The following is a 20,936-nucleotide window of genomic DNA, read 5'->3' as shown; positions in this document are numbered from 1 at the left end:
AGGAAATCACCCCTCTCTCCTCTGACTTTTGCAAGGGAATCCTCCAGTCGGCCAGGGGGCTCCCTGCCAGGGCACCTTACTCAGGTTTCCAGGCAATTCTCCCGGGAGCTGAATCCGCTGCCGTGACCAGGCTGTGCCTTTCCGCCCAGTAAGATGCCACCGGGCCGGCAGATCAGGAACAGCGGCCTCAGTGGGGACACGGAGAATGGGGCCACTGAGGCTCTGAGCCGCTGGAGAGGCCTCATCCTCCCCGGACTCTGGTCCCCACCCTAGACGTATCGACCCTATTGTGAGCCAGGCAGCACCGTACATGTCCAGAGCCTTCAACGTGCTTTGTAGGCTGGTATGACGGGCCCCACTGCCCAGATGTGGAGGAAGGTGCTCAGAGGTAAATGTGCTCTAACTAGGAAGGGGCGGGTCTGGGTTTTGAGCCCAAATCTGACTCCTGGGCTCGCCCCGTCCTCAGATGCCGAGGTGCAGACCTCTCCCCATTCTTGCAGGGCATGCCTGGCCTCCTCTCCCTCCTTGGAGCCCACGGGAAGGGCCTAGAGAGATGCAAACACACAGCGTGAAGCATGAGGCAGACGGAGGAGGGCAAGATTGTGGCTCTCAGGTCTTCTCAGTGGGGTTTAATTCACTGATTTTCTCCACCACAGAGAGGCCAGCTGTGTCCCGGGCTGGCAGTCCGTTGTACTCGTAGCACCGTCCTGATGCTCTCTGGGGACACAGAACCCAGGGACTCAAACAACTACTGAGTCATCAAACCCCAGCTCTGCACCTGCCCGGCCCCAGCCACCTGGAGCCCAGGGGCCCCGCGAGCAGAGTTAGCAGCGGTAAGAGAATTCTTCTAGAATGTGAGGGAAAGGAATGGGGCTCCGTGAAGGTCACAGCCAACAGACCTGTCACAGGAGAGCACAGCCCCCCCCCGGAAGGATCGCGAGGGAGTATCTGGCCCCTGAACTGGGTGCAGGGAACTCGAGACAGAAGTGTGTGCGTGCAGGAGTGGTCCACCTGGTGACGTGGAGGTGGCGGTGGTGACGTGGAGCGGTGTGTGCACGTGCGCGTGTGTATGCGTGTATGTGTGTGTACGTGTGTGCGTGTCTGTGTGTGCATGCGATTTGGTGCGTATGTGTGCGTGCAAATGTGTGTGTGGGTGTGTACATGTATGTGCGTGCACGTGTGCCTGTGTGTGCACGTCTGTGTGTGTGTGCATGTGCTTGTGCGCACGTGTATGTGTGCATGTGTGTACGTGTGTGCATGTGTTTGTATGCGTATGCGTGCGTGTTTGTGTGTGTACGTGTGCGTGTGCACATGTGTGTGCATATGTGTATGTGTATGTGTGTACGTGTGTGCATGTGTGTGCATGCGTACGTGTGTGCGTGTGTGTACGTGCGTGCACATATGTGTGCACACATTTGTGTGCATATGTGTGCATGTGTCTACATGTGCATGTGTGCGTGCGTGTGTACGTGTGCCTGTGTGTATGTGTGCGTATGTGTGCGTGTGCATGTGCTTGTGCACGTGTGTGTGCACATGTGTTTGTGTGCGTGTGGGTGTGTGTGTGCACGCAGTGGACCAAATATTCTATCTGGATTGTAACTCTCAGGTCAACCCCAGCTTGTGCTCATGGACAATCACAAAATAAAAAATTTAAGAAAACCAAACGTGTAAAGTTGGGCTTTTGGGAAGCACACACCCGCAGCACCCGGGGATCCCTCACCACGTCCGAGCTGACGCGCACTGGTGCCGCGGCAGGAGCAGCATCCCCTGCTCTGAATGCGGAGCTCAGGGTCCCAGCGGCCAGGCGTGGCCCACGAGGCCGGAGGGCACGGAGCCTGGGGCTGGGTGCTCACGCAGCTCCGTGGCCCGGGCGCTGCCGCTCCTCCCCTGCGCTCCTCCTGGCCCGTCGTGCCCGCGCAAGGCAGCGTTTTGATTATATCCTGGCACATTCTTGGCTTTGAATTGTCCTCTGTTTTATGGAATAATGTTCTGAGGAGTTGGCAGGTTTTTTTTTTTTTTTCTAAAGGCCTTAGTTGGCAAAACCAAAGATGATCAGCCCTGTATTTCCCTAATTGGCAATTCTACTTGTCCGCGAAATCCAGGTAACCGGAACCCCTGATTAAAACTCTCCTGCTTGTATCCCACTCAGGGAGGAGAAGAGCGGGGAAACTGAGTCAGGAGCATCCCATGCCCACCCCCGCCCACCCGCACCCTGTATCAGTGGGGATCTGCCATCTGGGAACGGAGGTAGCGGGGTTTTTCCTCCCAAAGCCGTCTATCTTCTCATCAGGTGAGGAAGGCCTAGGTGATCACATTCGTCTTTTCTAACGGGATCCGCAGGCTTCCTGTGACTTGGCACAGACCTCAAGGAAACACCCCACAGTCTCAATGCCGGTGCCACACAGCAGCGTACTCCTAAACCGGCGGCATCACATTTTCACGGGAGTCCAGGGATGCGTAAAGGAGAGGGCAGGGGACAGTGGGGTCTTTGCACACATGCCCTGAGCCCCCAAGTTTGTTTACCCACAACTGCTATGCAAGTATAAATCAGAGCAACAAATGCATCCTGCCCGGAAACGGTGACACCGACCCCGTAAATAATTATAATTTAATCCTAGAGCAAGGAGTTCTGCATGACTCCCCGAACCATTCTCCTCTGCTTAATTCCCTCCCCACTGAGTGACTTAATAGGAAAAGGAAGAGTCTTTCAGATTTGTTTCACTCCAGGGGTTTGGGCAGCCCGTGGATTCGCACCTGGGGTCTGGAGCAGCGGGAGCCCAGGAGGCCCACAGGTAAAGCAGGAAGTCGAAGGAGGCAGGCGGGACCGGGCCATCGTCCTGGCATCTGCCTACAGAAGCGAAAACTTAGGAGGGACCTGATGACGGGTGTGACGCGTAACCCCGTGTTGGCCCGACGAGGGACCGCCATGCACACGGCGACCTCACAACTGCACTGTCTCAGCTACGACGACGGCCTCTACACCCAACGATCCGGAGGCCGAGGCCTGGCTCTGCTCCTTGCTAGCTGTGCGACCTCAAGCAAGTGACACAACCTCTCCGGACCTCAGTTCCCTCATCTGTAAAATGGCGGGGGGGTGGGGGACGATGTTACCTACTTCACGGAGTTCCTAGGAGGAAGCAATGACACCATGACCTGAAGGGCTCAGAACCAGCCTGCAGCGCACGGACGATAAATGCTCAGTACATGATGCTATTATTGCACCTCTTATGTTCTGGAAACATCTGCATTAACATGGAGAAGACTGTCCTTATACGATGCTGAGTTAAAAATGTATAAGCACAGATAGATGTTAAGAACCTGATTTTGCAATATTAATATATACATAAGCAGCCAGGGAGCTTGATCCAAGCAAAGCCAAGAGGCCAAAGGGGAATACAGCCAACGCTTATTACCTCCTACGCGTCTCTCCGTACCCTTTCACGTTCCCTCTGTTTTCTGTAAGAAGCTCACGTATTCCACTTACAATTGCAAAAATTGGTAATTCACAGAAAGAGGTGGGGGGGCCAGAGGGCCTCAGGCTGGCGAGGCAGTGGGATTCCCGTGCGGGACAGGGGCACCCGGCTTTCGTGCCCCTCCGCAACCCCGGGTGCCCGGCAGCTGCCCCAGGCTAGTCGACAGGACACCCCGCGGTCTGGGTGGCTCACGTGTGCTGCTCTCGGCTCCCCGTCCAGGGTCGTGGACAATCGGGCCGCGTTCACCCGACAAGCTCATGACCCCAAGGTCTTCCGACTCCCAGCTTGCATCACCCTCCACAGTCCCAGGAAATTTGAGTTCTCTGGGCCCCCAAGTGTCCGAGGGTTGTGAGCTCCCGTGCTAACCCCCCGAAACGCTCATACTTGGCTCCCGCCGTCGGTCTGTCTGGTTTTCTGTCCCTCAAAAGACCTTGTGTTACACGGCGGAGATGTTTCTCCCACCCGGCACGGCCCCGGGTGCGAAGGAGGTGCTCATGACCGTGCCCTTGCCCCCGTGTGCCTCCCCCCACTTCCTCCCCACCCCCACGGGCTGCCCTCTAGCCCGCTGAAGCGTATGCGGACACGGCCTCCCGCCAGGACCCGACTGCAGACACAGGGCCCCGCCCTCACCTGAGGACCTGCCAGAGGAGGAGACAATGGGCCCGCCAAGCATCACACCAGCGCTCCAGGCTCATCGCCCACACGGAGGCGGGACGCTCCCTGAGCCCAGCACCTCTCGGGCGCGCCCCGTGGGTCTGAGTCTGGGGCAGCGCGAGCCACAAGGCTGCTAAGGCTCGTCGTCCTTCTCCTCCGGAACCCGCCGGCACCAGGTCTGCACGGAGGAGCCCACACGTTCAGCCAAGCCAGGACGATGGAGGCGCGCATCGGCCGTTCGCATCGGAGACCCGGACACCATGCCTGGCCTGTGGCCCGTGGACCGTGGCAGGACCTGGGATGGGGACCTGCCACGGGGCGATCCCACTCCCCGCTGGCGGCTTGGACATGCCCTCCACTAACGCAACCATACCTCGCATCCTCACGCTGAGACCCAGCCCGTGGCCTCCGAAACGGGGCGTTTTTCGACTCAGTTACCCCACAGGGCCCACCCCGGAATTCTCCAGTGAGGACGCACCTCACATCAGGTGCCAACAGCACTGCCCCAATGGGCCCCAGCTCCAGACACATGCAGCGCGTTTCCGTTACGAGAAGCCGACCTGCCGGCTACGGGTACATACGGGTATGGGATGCAGCAAAGGGGCCTCAGACCCCAGCCCCTATGCCGAGGGGACTGCACCGGATGAGCCACGGTCTCCGGGGCCGACGTCTCAGGGGGCCGGGGTGGGGGGCGTGCTTACCACAGGGAGGAGCCTTCGGTGCCGGTGACCTCCAGGAAGTCGTAACCGTCCTCCAGCTGGAAGTCAATGAAGACCAGGGCAATGGTGTCGCCCAGCTCGGCCAGGATGGTCCACGTGCAGTCGGCGTTATTGTGGTACTCCGAGGGGAAGTGGGGGCTGGAGATGATGCCGCTCTGGCCCCGCAGTGTCCCGCCACATGCGTCGTCCGCTGTGGGCACAGACAAGAGGTACACGTGAGCTGGCGTGGCTCCCAGGCCCCAGCACTCGCGGGCTCCGGCCAGGACGGGAAGGCAGGCTCGGGGAATGATGCACAGACAGGGTGGGCCCGGGCCCAGTCCCAACGGGCCCCGTAACAGAGACACCAGGCCGGTTAAGCCGCCCACCTGGGGTCACACAGCCACCGGGCTGGTACGGAAGCCGGACGCTCAGGGCACCTTCCCAACACCGCACGTACTGCTCCTCCCTGAGCTCAGCCGTCACCTGCATCACCTTTACTGCCCTGGTCGCCACTGTGGGGACCAGGATATTTCTTCCCACCAGATCTTAAGAAGCCTCCGATGTGGGGGAAACAAAATGAAAACTCAACACAAGTCCCTGGGGCATCACTCACGGGGCTGCTAGCCAGACGTCTGCAATCCTCCCTCCTGCCCTCGGCGGCGGCCAGGCCGGCTGCCCCCGCTCACACCGTCCCCTCTGCCTACGATGCCCTCCATCATGCAGGCCGACTGCTCATGTGTATTTTTTTTTTAAGATTTAATTTTATTTTTTTCAGATTTTATTTATTCATTTGACACAGAGACAGAGAGAGATGCAGAGACAGTGGAGGAGGGCACTGGGGAGGGGCAGAGGGGGAAGCAGGTTCCCCACGGAGCAGGGAGCCGGACACGGGGCTCCATCCAGGGACCCCAGTCTTCACGACCCTGTGAAGGAGGACTCCCATTTTGCAGGTAAGGAAACCAAGGCACACAGCGATTCAGCTCAGAGTGACTAAAGGAGCTGGAAATCCAAACCTGATTCCGGGCCTGTGCCCTTCACACTCCATCTCCCAGGAGTGCACGCCCTCCTTGGAGGACATGGATAAAGCGGCAAATTACTGTGCTTGGGTGAGTCAGTTTGGGAAAGCTTCACAGAGCAGGTGCCCTGGGAGCTAGGTTTTGAAGGATGAATAGGAGTTCTCTAGATAGAGAAGAAAAGAAGACTGCATTTAAGAAAATGGGAAAACGAAGATCTGAAGCACAGAAGCACAAAGGCCCACGGCAGGTGCAAGACGAGGAGCTCCAGCTGGCTTATCCAAGAGGGGCAGGGAGGGGTGGAGGGGAAGGTACTGGAAATGTGGAGGGAGCCATGTGACCAAGAACGCCAGGCCGAGAACATTTGGAAGCAGTGCCCGGCCAGCCTCGTTGGTGCCACTCCACAAGGCCGAGGTCTGTTGCAAGAGGCCGAGCCCGTGTCTAAATGCCGGCTCTCAGAGCGGGGAGGTTGTGACCGTCAGTCACAGTCCGAGTGAGCGGCCGTGGGAGGAAGACAAGGAAGAGAAGGGATTCCCTGGGCAGGCGAGGGGAGAGGACACGGCGTCCACCAGGAGCAGCCAGCAAGGGACGGGAGGACGCAGAGAGGACAGGAGGGCTCCTAACGGGGCAGCCGGGCCGGCACTGAGCCACCCGGGGACATGGGGTCCCCGGCAGACAAGCGCCTTCCCCGCGGAGGGTGCACAGGCTGTGCTCTCCCCGGGGAAAGAGCTCTCCCAGGGGCCTGCAAGGCGGGAGCAGCAGGATGAGGCAGGTGGCTCCAGGGACACAGGAGGGCTCAGGAGGCCATGACATGCTGTGGCCAGCAGGCGGGAGCCAAGGCACCTGAAGGGAGAGCGGTGAGGGCCGGGCAGGGGTGCCCTCGGGTGGGCCAAGTGGTCAGCACGGCGCCCGGCGAGGCCGAGGGGACCCGGGGCTCAGACACCAACCAAGCCACCCTCAGGCTCCTCCCGCCGGCCCACACCTGCCGGCCCTGCGTCCCGGAGGGAGCCGGGCAGCGCTCCGCACCCAGCGCCTCGGGCCGGGCGGGGCCACGCCGCCTGCACCTGCTCCCACTCCCCCCGCAGCCACGTCCCGGGTGGGGCGGCCTCCCCAGCACGGCCTCCCGCCCGCTCCCGACTTGCCTCCGGCCGCCGATCCTCACCCCGGAGCCCGGGCCACCTGGAAACAGCCGAGGACGCCACTCCTCCCGGGCAAACCTTCGGGAACCGGAGCACCCCGAGGCTCGTGGGGGCCTCTCGGGACCTTGCCTCCCCGCTGCCTCCCAGGCCTCTCTGGCCTCGCCCCCACCCTTCTGATGTGTTGAGCATCCCCCGGCTCCAGAACCCGGAAAGTGCGGTTTTCTCTTTCTGAAACTTCTTCCCAGCCTCCCTGGGCCGCGCTGCAGCCTTTAGGTCCCAGTCTAAGAGCCGCTGTTCGAGGATCCTTCCACACAGGGCGCCGCACGCTTTCCCATAATGAATGCGTTTCGCGCGCTGGTGGACGGGTTCTGTCGTGATCTCCTGTCTGGAGCGTGACCACCGCGAGGGCGCCGAGGCCGGGCGCAGGCTGCCCGTCACCACTGGCCTCTTGTGCCATCACAGCTGCCTCAGGGGCTTTCGGAAGCTCGTCCCAGAGGCGAGTCCTAAGCGTCACCTGAAGAAGCGTCTTAAAAGCCCACGCGTTTGCCGCGACCTGGGGGCTCAAGAGCAGGAGTCTGTTGCTGGGAAGGGGGAGGGCCTCGACGGAGCACGTGGGGCCTGGGGCCGCGGCCTGCTGGCTCCGAGGAAGGGAGAGACCCGTGGCACCAACGCCTCGCCTGGTGGCGGCAGCTCCGTCCCCACTGCCGAACAGTGAAAGGGCAGGGACACCGAGGCTCGGAGAGGTGGAGGCACATCCTGTGTGCACACGGCGGGTCCTGTGGGGGTCCCGCGGAGTGTCTCTGCGCCAGGCCCAGGGCCCCTCCCGCGACGCCCGCACCCCAGCGGTCTGTGGGCCATCCCGAGGTTTCTGAGGTCCCTGATCCCAGCCGATGGCCTCCAGGCCGCGTGCACGGACACTCGGGGGCCACAACTCGGGGGCCTGAGGCCCCGTGGCCACCACCTGCACCTTGCAGGCTCCCCCGACACCCCCGTTCCCAGTGTACCGCTCTGATGGACCAAGGTCTGCCTGTTGTTTGGAGGTTTCCCCGCACTGTGCACGAGGCATGGATCTCCTGGTGCAGCCTCAGAGCCCTGGAACGTGACTCCAGCTGACACCACGGACCTGAGCGCTCACGGACCGCCCCCCCCACACCCCCCCGTGTCCCGTAGCAGGCGTCCTGCAGTGCCACTAAGCTGTGCAGGGTCGCAGCAGCAGGTGTGTTACGCCCAGAGCTGCCCTTCCAGGTTTAGGACTTTCCTTAGAATGACTAAGTTCCACGGAAATTTCTTCGATTAACGAGAACTTTAGAGAGCGATCCCTCTCCGCCCTCAGGAGTCTGCGGACCCTCCGGGGACTTGGGGTGGGAATGGAGGAGCCAGCTGCGCTCCCTTGCCTCGCTCGGGCCCGGCTCTGCGGTGGGACAGGTCACACCCTGGCGCCTGCGAGCCGGGGTGCCCTTGGCTCTGGGCTTCTGTCCACGGCCTGAGTCCCCAGGCTACTCGCCTCCGGGGAAACAACCCTCCGCATGGCCCCGCGGGGGACGCGTTGTCCAACCACGCAAGTGTGAGGCAGGGAGCCAGGGCGTGAGTAGCCCCTTGTGCTCTGTGGCTCAGGGACCCTGGGAGCCCCAGTCCCTTCTTCTGGGGACTCAGGTTCTGCTCCTCTGTCCTCGGCTCCATCAAGGAGACCCCTCCTTAAAACGAAGACGTTGCAAACGCCGAGAGTACGGCCATTTCTGCCCGTTCCGACTGTGGCGACTTCCACGGGTGCGGTCGCCCCGGCGCGCTCTGGGTGCCGTGGCAGGCGGGACATGGTGCGCAGTGACGCAGCTCTGGGGCTTCCACCGTAGGCAGCCTTTGTGCTGGAGGCTCCACTGACGCTCTCGTTTAGTCCTCACGCTGCCCCAAGAGATAGATCCGTACGGTATCATCTTTACAGATGAGGAAACTGAGGCCGTGGTTTTAAAACTTGCCCACTGTCACGGGGCTGCTAACTGCTGGAGGCAGGATTTGAAATCCAGGGGCTCCGACTCCGGACCCAGGCCGTCGTCCACCTGCTCCCAGTGCTCCCCCTTGGCTCTGCCAGGGGCGGGGGACTGGCCGCGGGGGTCCGTGCAGTCTCCCGGGTGCAGGCCAGCTACCCGCATGCAGGTGGAGGTGGGGGGTCTGGAGTCAGGCTCCCTCTTCAGAAGGCGAGTAGCCCCTGGCAGGTCAGGCTCCCCCCACGGCGCCTACCTGCGCCCCATCAGCAGGGCGGTCCCCGCATACCCCCTCTCCCCTCTCCCATGGCCCCCCGATCCAGATGCACCGTCTCTAGCCCGCCTGCCTGCTTATAGTAGCACCCCCCGACTTGTCCTCCTGACTGGGCCGCTTGCCAACCACAGTCCCGCTCATTCTGGTCTTCAGAGTGAGTTTTTGAAAAAACTCAGTTCAGCTGCACCATACCTGCTCGTGAAGCTCTTCCCTGGCTCCTTCCTGAACTCAGAACCCAACCCAAACCCCTCCCCACCCACCCCCTGCCTTTTTACTTTGCCACATGGGCCTGTTTTCTGTGTCTCTAACATGTCAAACTCTCTCCTGCCTCAGGGCCTTTGCACCTGCCACTCCTTTTACTGGTAATGCCCTCTTCCGAGTCTTCCCATGAGCAGCTCTTCTCATTATTCAGGAGTCCGTTCAGATGTCCGCTCCTGACAGCTCCATCTAAAGCAGCCTTCCTATCACCAGTTGCTTTACTTCCCTCGTTGATCTGAAAGTTGATTTTTTTTTTTCTGTTTTCCGCCTCCCAGCTGCTAAAATGTAAACACCATGAGATGGTGGAGTCTGGCCTGACTTTTTGTCACTACAATTCTCTGTGTCTAGAACATGTGTGACAATTGGCCGTCAGTGCACGAGGACGAGGACAGGGTTAATAACTGGCCGACATGAGGGAGGCCCTCGTGGAATGCTGCTGAATCCTCGGTGAACGGGTAAGTAACCGGCCCTTCAAGGCTGCAGCTCGTGCTCCCACTTCACGGTGCGGAGCGGCTTGGCTACGCGCTGGCACGGCATGGCTGGGGCCGACTGTGACCTGTCTGACGCGCGCGCTCTTTCCACGAGATGTTGCCTGTCCCACGTTGCCCAGGCTCCTCCAGCTGGGGCTAGCAAGCCGGGAACGCAGCGCCATCCTGCAGCCACGTCCCATCCCCGGGGCGGGGCAGCCGGCGCCGTTGGCTTGAACCCCAGAGGCCAAGGGCTGTTTGCTCAAGCTGCTTTCCTGCCACCTGGCTTGCAGCCCCCAGCACATCTGACGCCCACAGCCTTCTGTGCTCCGGGGCCGAGGCCCCTCGTGAGTTAGAGGCCATTTGCCGAAACCCCCGTGGTCTTCCTTCCTGCGATTCAAAGAGGTTGCACAGAGCTCAGAGCCCCCCGGGACCTCTACCTTTGACGAGGTTCCCGGGGTGACACAAAGCGGCAGAAGTGCCTCTGCCAGCTAAGCCAAGACCCAAAGAGCCAGCAGCCTCGGGATGGGTCTCCTTGGAGCTCAGTGGCACATCCGCTCTGCCCCCCGATGTGCCAGTGGGTCCTCTTTCCCGCTTGGTCTGTGCTACGTCTACCTGTCAGTCGGGCACGCAGCGTGTCCTAGCCCCCGGCCTGCTCTGGGAGGCCTCGGGCTGAGTGTTTGTCACTCGGCTCTGGGCTAATCAGGCCAGGAATGTGCCTTCGGGCTTGCACGCCCACACGATGCAGCGGCGAATCGGACCCGGCCAGCCAGCCACTCATTCAGCAAGTATTTCCGGACCACTGCCCGGTGGATGAGGTTTATCTACTCACAGATGCCAGCCCTTGAGAGGTCTACACCAGAGGAAAAGAGGCCAAAAGGCTGTAATCCTTCCTGAGTGTGAACCGTTAACTCTGGCATGACTGTGGCTCCTGGCATCACGCAGAACATGATGAGCACCCGCCGCTCCGGGGAGCCTGGCCTCCTAAGGAAGTGGGGTTTGGAACACCGCTTCTGGAAATTCACCGCGGACACTTCTCAGACGACAGCTTGCGGGGAATTAGAAACCAGAGATGGACCCGAGGCCCGGAGGATGAGGGAGGCGCTGGCAGCTCGGAGAGTGGGCGAGCCCTCTGTCCCTCACCCCGGGCAGCACGTGGTGGTGCCACACCACAGCCCCCGAAGGCCCCCAGGAGCCTCCGGGACCCGGAGCCTTCTGCATGTCATACGCGACCCCATTGGCTGGCCCCCTGGTGTGTTCCAGAGGAAAGCATTCTCTGGTGCGGCTATGTTGGAAGCTCTCAGGAAAGACTTAGGAAGATCAGCCTGGGACTCTTTCTGGAAGGGCCTTGCCCCTGCTAGGGAGCCTGACCTTGACCTCGTCGGTGATGAAGAGCCGCTGGCGGCATGCCTGTCAGATCCCTGGCTCAGGGAGTCCACTGCAGCAGTTCAGAGTGGTTTGGGATAGGGGTGGGGGCGCGGGTGGCGGCCGGCCGGCCAGCGAGGGCTGCTCTGCGGTGGGACGGGTCACACAAGACGTGAGGCAGTCCAGACTGTCCCTAGCCAGAGCCTCAAACAAGGGCAGAGTCTTGGAGGCGAGTGCTGGTGCAGAGAGAGAGGTGTCAGGACATGGTGGCTGATGGCCAGGCTGGGGGGGGACTGTAAATGCCACTGGGGCATCTGGCTTGGTCACCGTGGGTGGTGACACTCTTCGCCTCAGTGAAGGAACCATGCAAAGGGAAAGAATTAGATTTTGGACGTGCCTCATTGGAAGCACACTCCGGGGAGAGGTTCGGTTGAGCCTGATACCCATGTGGGTCTGTAGTGTAGGAGACACACATTGGAGAGTCTCCTCCAAGCAAGACAGAAGCCACACAGGGTGGGGGGGGGGGACCCGTGGGGGGCTCAGGGGTTTAGCGCCTGCCTTCAGCTCAGAGTGTGATCCTGGGGTCCCGGGATTGAGTCCTGCATCGGGCTCCTTGCAGGGAGCCTGCTTCTCCCTCTGCCTGTGCCTTTCTCTCTCTCTCTCTGTGTGTCTCATGAATAAATAAATAAAATCTTAAAAAAAAAAACAAAGAAGCCACATGGTGGATGAGAAATCCCAAGAGATGCAGGATGTTGCCAGCAGCAGGTCCATGCTGGGCCCTAGGGCACTGAGGACACGTCTGGGGAGCAGAGGGGAAGAATCGTCATCGTGTGAGAGGCCAAGAGGAAGGGAAGAGGCTTGGGAGAGTCACGTCCCCAAAAGGCACCCACACAGCCATGAACCACTGCTGTGCTGTGAGTGCTGGGGGCGTACTATCACCCTAGCCCACTCCACCCCCACGCCTGCACGTGCAGGCCCTCGACTGGGGGCCGTGCGCCCACCTGCAAAGGAAGGCTTCCAGGAGGAGGCCCTCATCACTCATCTTTTACTACATTGATTTACAAAAAGGCCTTTCCCCAGCCAGCCAAGTTCCTTCCAGGTGAAGGCCCTCTTTGTTCAGGACAAGATCACCCTTCGCCTGTAAGGAGATGGCAAAGCCAAGAGGCAACGGGGCTCTGGTGCCTAAGAAGTTGACGCAAGTCCCAGTTCCCAGGTCTGCAGAGAAGAACCCGCGGAGGTGGGGCACGGCAGGGAGTTCCAGGTTCAGAGGAGGCTAAAGCTGATGAATGTCCTGAAGATCCGGGAGGGAAAGTGAATTCCTACCGTGGGAGGGACGGCTGTCGAGGAGGGTTATATTGCACGGGATGGGGTGACGGCCCCTCTGCCTCTCGTTCTTGGGCTCCCGTTATTTTTTTAGTTTCTTATTAACAGAGCATGGTAGTTAGAGTGTCGTAAGAGGAAAGAGAACGACGGGTCTTGTTTCACGACTCCAATAGTTGATTTCGTGTACTTCCAGGTTTTGTATCTCTTTCACATGACCCCCCCGTCCTGGGAAAGTCAGAGTGTTCAGCTGGGGCATGCTCTGAGCAGGGGGTGGGGAGGGATGCTCTAAGGGGAGCGGACAGTAGGGAGCAGAGCAGTTGTTAGGCTGTGGTTGGCCACTCAGGGCCACACACTCATGTGGAGGGGCCGTTCCTGGTAACAGTCACATGATGAGAGGCACGTCCCAAGGTAGAAATGGGGCCGGAGAGGAGCACTTGCGAAGGTAAGAAGGGAGGCTCTCATTCCCTTGGGTTCCATCAAGAAGGACGGATGTGGCTGAGAAGGAATCAACAAACATGGGGCCAGGTGGCAGCTCACACTGGCCGCGTGGAGCCTGTCTGGCGGGAAAGAGCTCACAGCCATGTGTAGGCCCAAGAAAGGGTGCTATGACCCATTAATTACGTCCGTCCGTGGCGTGGGAATAGGGAAGAGATCCACATGCCAATATTCTCCGCCCCCGGTGCAGACGGCACAGAGGCTGTGCACACATGACGGGAAGAGGGAGCAAGTCTCCCTGAGCTAGTCTTTGGGTAGTAATTACAGAAAACTTGCCTCCAAGGGAAAGGTAAAACTTGAACCCAAGGAGACCTACACATTCTAGTCATTTCTCAACTCCTTGAAATAATTCCCCCAGGACCTATGTCTGAGTGTTTTGGGATCGACACAATTTAAAGACCAGAGTTTCGAGAAGAGAATGGTCAATAGTGCAAAAGGCTGTTGAGAGGTAAAGAAAAGGAAGGGCCCCAACAGTTCCCATCTGATTGGGCAACGTGATACAGAATATTGGGGCCAAAGGCCAGTCTACAGACACATAAGTGGGAAATGGGGTGGGGGAGAGGCAAGGCTGGATGGAGCTTTCGAGATGCTGGGTGCTCCTGGTAGTCCGGGAAAGCCTAGAGCATCATGTCACAGCCTTTAAAAGGTGGCTTAAAAAAGTCTACACATGGCAATGATCACAATTACACACATGTGCATGACGCAGAGTGCAGTATGGATTGGAATGTAGGAAGGAAACACACGAAAATCGTTAAAATTTTGTTTCTTCTTTACTCTTTTCTGAATTTTCGAAGATCACTTGAAAATGATCATGTGTTATTTTTATCATAAGATGAGAGGCATGGAGAATTAGAAACAGACTCCGTTATTCTGGGCTGGACGAGCAATAAGAAATCGGCTGGGAAGAGGGTGCCCCACCATCCCGGTCTGCTGGGGGCTCAGGGCACGGCCAGGGTGTGGGAATTTCAGAGCTAAAAATGGGAAACTCCTGGGAAAACCAGCCACCCTAGCCGCCCCGGAGGGAGGTGGTGGGTTCTGGGGGGCGCTGCTGGGGTCAAGAGGTTTTGAGCATGTCTGGAGGCTGGAGGAGGGCTCTCTGACACAGGGAGAGGCTGAATTTACAGAAAATTTATAGGAGAGAAAAAAGAATTGCCAGGGGGAGGCCGGCAGGAAGGAGAGCTTCGGGAGATCCTTGCACGTGGACGCTCCCTAACAGAAACGAAACCGTGTTTCTTGCAGACGGGACGGCAGACTGGCTGAAAAGGAGTTTACTGAAAGGGATGGAGAGTGCACAGCTGAGGGCTGGAAGGTCATGTGGGGCTGAGAAGCCTCTAGAAGAGCGGGGGCCCTAGCCCTCAGCGGTCGCCAGCAGCAAGTACCCCTGACCTAGCTGGGGTGGACGGCGTTGCCCCCCGAAGGCCAGGCCCCGGGAAGCTGCAGCAGCCCTCTCTGGGTACGGCCCCGGGCCCTCCCGGCCACCTACCTCTGCAGGAGGGCAGGGGGAAGTCCCACGTGGCGCTGCTCTCGGAGCCGGCGAGGCAGGTGAGCACGGCGTGGCCCTCCAGGAAGAAGCCGGGGTTGCAGCTGTAGCGGACCTTGTCTCCGAGGTTGAAGGTGGAGCCCTGCTGGACGCCATTGGGCAGCCGCCCCGGGTTCCCACACGCGTGGCTGGGGAGGACTGCAAGAGAGGGAGGCCACTGCCTGTGAGCGGGCGATGCCTGCCCCCCATTCCCGCGCAGCGCCTGCCTGCGCACGTCACCCCTGGGTGTCGTCCCCCGTGGGCAGTGGGCCCTCCCTCGGTGCCGGGCCCCCCGGTGCTCGCAGGCTCCCGTTCGGGGAGAGCCATGCCTGTGGTTCGTAACCCAACATTGGATCCCCCGCCTTTCCTGGGATCACGCCCGCCCCATCACTCGGGGCCCCCCGGGGAGACCACTTCCATCCCTTGGGCTCGGCTGCCCCATTTCTGATCTACGGCCCTCACGGCCAGGGAAGGGACGTGGAGCAGGGCACAGGGTAGGTGCTCATTAACCGGGGCCCTTTCTCTCGTGCGCATGTGCCCTGGCAGCCGGGGGGCCGTGGCCCAGCGGGCTGGGGCAGTTGAAGGGGTTGTTAGTGCCAGAACAGGCAGAGGCGGGAAGACCAGAGCCTGAGTCCTGACCGACTGACCGGTTTAAGGGGGGTTGGGGGGGGGGGCAGGAGAAGGCAGCGTACAGCGTTGACCCGAGCCAAGGCAATCACAGGCAGCCGCGAGTGTGCTCCCGTCACCCACAGGGAGTCGTGGAAGGTGCCAGAGTGTCGTGACCCGCCCATCTGGGGCCAGGGTGGGTGCGGCCCCTGCCTCAGTCACTTGTTTGGCCCAACCCAGCTCCCTCAGCCTCTGCCTTTCTCCCCAAAGTCAGAACTGCCTGTGTCCTGAAGGGCCACCTCCTGCCAATCCAAGATGTCCCCAGAGGCCGAGGCTGAGGGCTCACAGCCATGTCCAGAGCGCCATCCAAGCAGGTGGCCGTCATCTGGCAAGGGTTCGCTGAGGCGTCCCTGAGAGGCCCAAGAGCAGGGCGGCAGGGAGTGCAGACTCCCGCTGGCTTACTCCCCAGGGGGCCCTGAGCGAGCCTCTTAACCTCCTATGCCCCAGTCTCTGCCTCTGCCACACACACATCACAGCACCACTTTGCTCCCTCACTGGATATTCGTGACAATTAAACGAGCTGAGATATGCAAAGTGCTTGGGACACAGCCTGGCACACGCGGGAGTACAACACTTGGGAGCCTGAGCACCCAGTGCACGCTCAGTGAGATGCGCACGATTAAAGGCTGTTACGTGCTCTGACGGGACAGGCAAGCAAGGGACCAAACCCAACCTGGGGCAGTCGGACACGGCTTCCTGGAAGAGGCGACATCCATGCTGAACCCAGAGATTAGTAAGAATTAGCGAGATCTGGGGCGCCTGGGGTGGCTCTCTTGGTTAAGCGCCTGCCTTCAGCCTGGGTCATGACCCCAGGGTCCCGGGATCCAGCCCCCCCATCGGGCTCCCTGCTCAGCAGGGACTCGGCTTCTCCTCGCTCTATTCCTCTCACCACTCGTGCTCTCTCTTTCTCAAATAAATAAAATCTTAACAACAACAAGAGAATTAGCTCGGCCAAAGAGCGTTCCAGGAGAAGGAAACATCACGCAAAGGCCCTGAGACCGACGTGATCTAGGAGCTCCAGAAGTCTGAAACAAGAGGGTGGGGATGGCAGGGATGAGGCGGGGCCAGCCTGGATCTAAATGCTTCGCAGCCCTGCTGGGCCCGGCTCCCGACTGCGCTGCTGCCTTCAGGGACCCTCTCCACCAACTCTGGGGGCTCCATAAGCCTCGGACGGGAGGCTTTCTCTCTCTCTCTCTCTCTCTCTCTCTCTCTCTCTCTCTCGGTCCCTTCCAGGAGGAGCAAGCTCGCGGCAGAGACAACGGCGGATGTTGGAATCACCTGGGTCTGCACCTGGTGCTGCTCGGTCTCACTCTGGGGCCTGAGTCATGGGACCTCGGGGAGCCTCGCCTTCCTGCACTGCGCAAGGAGAACAGCAGCACCCACTGGGGTTACCGGCCACGGGTGGTGCGTGGGGCCAGCGCCTGGCATGGGGCGGGTGCTCAGGCAGCAGCAGACGCGCGGTGGCCGTCGCAGGACCCCAGGGCAGGGGCCTGGCCCAGTCTGCACATGTGCCGGGGGCCTGGGCCCGCTGGCCTTGCCACGACATCACGGCGTGGCCTTCAAGAGCTGTCGCGGGGGCGGCTCGCACATCGTTTCCCGCCTTCAGGCCACCAAGGTCGGTCACGGGCCTACTGTGCCGGGGAGAGCAGGCAAGGACACAGGCAGGGCCTCGCCCTGGGCCAAGGAGAGCCGGAGCTCCCGGCGCCCAGCTCTGCCTCCATGGGGGATGAGGACTCAGATGGAAGCACCCGGCCAGCACCCAACCGCTGCCCCACTCAGCGTCTCCCACCGTCCCACGTGGCCGCCCCACCGGCTCCGTGATTCCAGCCCTGGCCGCCTCCGCACGCCCATGACCCCACGCTCCCATTTCCCGGGTCCCACACTACTAGCCACCTCTGCTTCCTGCGAGCTTCCCGTCCCCGCTGCGGGCATCCACGCGGTACCCACGATCCCGGCTGCTGGCGTGGGGCTGGCGGGATCAACGGGGTCGGGGGCACCAACAGAATGGCGGGGGGCCCTCCACCCCGGGCCCGCCTCAGAAGTCTCCCACCACCAGCAGGCTGCCAGGGGACACACGTCACCGGGGAGACAGGACCCACGCAGGAGCCTGAACGCGCCTCACCCAGACCCTACGAGGGCGGGGGCCGGGCCGCCTGTAACCTGCCCTAACACCTGTCACCCCCACACACACGACCCCTTACCCCAGCCCCCGAGAAAGCCCGCGAGCCCCGCCCTGCGCGACTTCCCGCTCCCTCCCTCCCGCGCCCGAAGTCCGAAGCCCGCCTCAACCAACCCTCGCCTGGTCTCTATTCCGCGTCCTGGTCCTGCCGATCGGATTAAGCTCGACGGCTGGCTGCCAGCTTCCCCTCGGTCCGCGCTGCTGGCTTCCGGTTTCCCGAGATCCCACCATGCTGGATTACACACAGTTTCCCATGATCCCGTGCTGCTGGATTCCATGGTTTCCCAAGATCCCATGCTGCTGGATTCCACGGTTTCCCATGATCCCACACTGCTGGATTCCACGGTTTCCCATGATCCCTCACTGGTGGATTCCACGGTTTCCAATGATCCCACACTGCTGGATTCCACGGTTTCCCATGATCCCGCACTGGTGGATTCCACGGTTTCCCATGATCCCACACTGCTAGACTCCACGGTTTCCCAAGATACCACGCTGCTGGATTCCACGGTTTCCCATGATCCCACGCTGCTGGATTCCACGGTTTCCCATGATCCCGCACTGGTGGATTCCACGGTTTCCCATGATCCCATGCTGCTGGATTCCACGGTTTCCCAAGATTCCATGGTTTCCCATGATCCCACACTGGTGGATTCCACAGTTTCCCATGATCCCATGCTGCTGGATTCCACGGTTTCCCATGATCCCATGCTGGTGGAGTCCATGGTTTCCCATGATCCCACACTGGTGGATTCCACGGTTTCCCATGATCCCATGCTGCTGGATTCCACGGTTTCCCATGATCCCTCACTGGTGGATTCCACGGTTTCCCATGATCCCATGCTGGTGGAGTCCACAGTTTCCCATGATCCCTCACTGGTGGATTCCACGGTTTCCAATGATCCCACACTGCTGGATTCCACGGTTTCCCATGATCCCTCACTGGTGGATTCCACGGTTTCCAATGATCCCATGCTGCTGGATTCCACGGTTTCCCATGATCCCGCACTGGTGGATTCCACGGTTTCCAATGATCCCACGCTGCTGGATTCCACGGTTTCCCAAGATCCCATGCTGCTGGATTCCACAGTTTCCCATGATCCCTCACTGGTGGATTCCACGGTTTCCCATGATCCCATGCTGGTGGAGTCCACAGTTTCCCATGATCCCACACTGGTGGATTCCACAGTTTCCCATGATCCCTCACTGGTGGATTCCACGGTTTCCCGTGATCCCATGCTGGTGGAGTCCACAGTTTCCCATGATCCCACGGTGGTGGATTCCACAGTTTCCCATGATCCCACACTGCTGGATTCCACGGTTTCCCATGATCCCACGCTGGTGGTTTCCACAGATTCCCAGGATTCCCCCGCTACTGGTGCCACAGTCTCCCATGATCCCACGCTGCTGGTATGTTTCCCATGATCCCACACTGCTGGCTCCAGCGGAGTTTCCCATGATCCCCTGCTGCTGGTACCAGTTTCCCAGGATTCCCTGCTGCTGGTGCCACAGTCTCCCCAGATCAGTGGAGCTGGTGGCTGTGAGTGTCTGTGCGAGTTGGCAGGTGGGGGGAAGGTAGGGGGCTGATGGGGGGCAGGTGGGGGGCAGGTGGAATCAGGTGGAGGCAGGTGGGGGGCAGGTGGGGGGTAGGTAGGGGGCAGGTGGGGGCAGGTGGGGTGCAGGTAGAAGCAGGTGGAGGCAGGTGGAAGGCAGGTGGGGTGCAGGTAGAAGCAGGTGGAGGCAGGTGGGGGGCAGGTGGAGGCAGGTGGAGGCAGGTGGGGTGCAGGTAGAAGCAGGTGGAGGCAGGTGGGGGGCAGGTGGAGGCAGGTGGGGGGCAGGTAGGGGGCAGGTTGAGGCAGGTGGGGGCAGGTGGGGTGCAGGTGGGGGCAGATGGAGGCAGGTGGGCAGGTGGGGGGCAGGTGGGGTGCAGGTGGAGGCAGGTGGGGGGCAGGTGGGGGCAGGTGGGGTGCAGGTGGAGGCAGGTGGAGGGCAGGTGGGGGGCAGTGGGGGGCAGGTGGAGGCAGGTGGGGGGCAGTGGGGGGCAGGTGGAGGCAGGTGGGGGGCAGGTGGGGGGCAGGTAGGGGGCAGGTGGGGGCAGGTGGGTGCAGGTGGGGTGCAGGTGGGGTGCAGGTGGAGGCAGGTGGAGGCAGGTGGGGTGCAGGTAGAAGCAGGTGGAGGCAGGTGGGGGGCAGGTGGAGGCAGGTGGGGGCAGGTAGGGGGCAGGTAGAGGCAGGTGGGGGCAGGTGGGGTGCAGGTGGAGGCAAGTGGGGGGCAGGGGGGACACGTGGGTGGCAGGTGGTGGCCAGTGGGGGGCAGGTGGAGGCAGGTGGGGGGCAGTGGGGGGCAGTGGGGGGCAGGTGGAGGCAGGTGGAGGCAGGTGGGGGGCAAGTGGAGGCAGGTGGGGGGCAGGTGGGGGGGTGGGTCAGATAAACATTTGGAGGAGAAAGCAGAGGTGAGCGAGGGAGCCAAGCGGGGAAATGGGCTGAGAACCGGTGTAGAATTAGCGTTTCATTTTCCGCAACGAGACGCAAAGACCCAATTTAATTAAATTACTAATGTCAAATTTTTTAATGAACCTGCTTCTGCTTTGGGCTTTCTTCCTCCGAAATTAATGACTGGAACGTCACTATAAATAAAAGCCGATTCTTTTTAAAAAGTCGCCCTCTACCCCTCGCGCTCTCTCCTAAGGAGCTGAACACAACCAGCGCCCCGCGGCCCTCCACGGCCGAGGGTGCGCCCCAGCAGCACAGCCTTCCCGTCGCGGCTCCCCTGTCGCGACTCCTGGGCCGGGCAGGCGTTGGGCCCGGCTCGGCTGCCTCCTCCCGCTGTGACTGTGAGCTGCAACCGTCCTCTCTGCCCTCTCACCGTCTCTCAGTTCCTCATCTGAAGGTAAGAATCCGTGTCCTTCGCATGCTGGGGATTGTAGTAGCTTCCGGGGACTGAAACCACGCATCCCATGCTGGAACGGCTTAAAAAAACCCAACACGACCGATACGTATAGTCTCACAACGTGCAGGTTTAGGAGCCCAAAACCGAGGTGTCAGCAGGGCCATGTCCCTGTCTCTTCCCAGCTTGTGGTGGCCCCCGGGCAGCCTTTGGCGTTCCTTGGTGCACAGACACGTCACTCCCGCCCTCCGCCTTCACGTGCCGTTGTTTCTCGGTGTCTCTAAGTTTCAGCCTTTTATAAAGACACCGATCATCCTGGTGTATTTTATATTTTATTTAATGGGCGTATTTGACACCAATCATTCTGCATTGGGGTTAGGACCCCAAGGGGCGCATTTTAGGTTCATCATCTGCAAACATCCGATTTCCAGGTAACGTCAAATGCACAGCTGTAGGCGGCTACAACTTCAGTATATCTTTTCGGGGACCCGATTCAACCTACAGCAGGGCTGGGGTGCAGATTACAGAATATTAGATCTATACTATCC

The 20,936-nt window shown here is 60.5% G+C and overlaps 1 protein-coding gene across 6 annotated transcripts in view; it reads right to left on the bottom strand.

Moving 5' to 3' along the window:
* The window catches only part of CSMD2 (CUB and Sushi multiple domains 2), a 494,027-nt gene that overhangs the window by 316,727 nt on the left and 156,364 nt on the right, over positions 1-20,936 (bottom strand). For all 6 annotated transcript variants that reach the window (XM_072723914.1, XM_072723908.1, XM_072723910.1 and 3 more), the window contains exons 4-5: positions 14,622-14,816; positions 4,829-5,036 (exon numbers count right to left, since the gene is read on the bottom strand). In XM_072723914.1, the coding sequence (XP_072580015.1) occupies positions 4,829-5,036; positions 14,622-14,816 (403 nt within the window). The remainder of the gene's footprint in view (positions 1-4,828; positions 5,037-14,621; positions 14,817-20,936) is intronic.

This window comes from Vulpes vulpes, chromosome 10, assembly GCF_048418805.1.
Source record: "Vulpes vulpes isolate BD-2025 chromosome 10, VulVul3, whole genome shotgun sequence".
In the NCBI taxonomy this organism is placed as follows: Eukaryota; Metazoa; Chordata; class Mammalia; order Carnivora; family Canidae; genus Vulpes; species Vulpes vulpes.
Note: the sequence above shows the minus strand (reverse complement) of the source record. Positions and strands in the feature narration are given on the sequence as shown.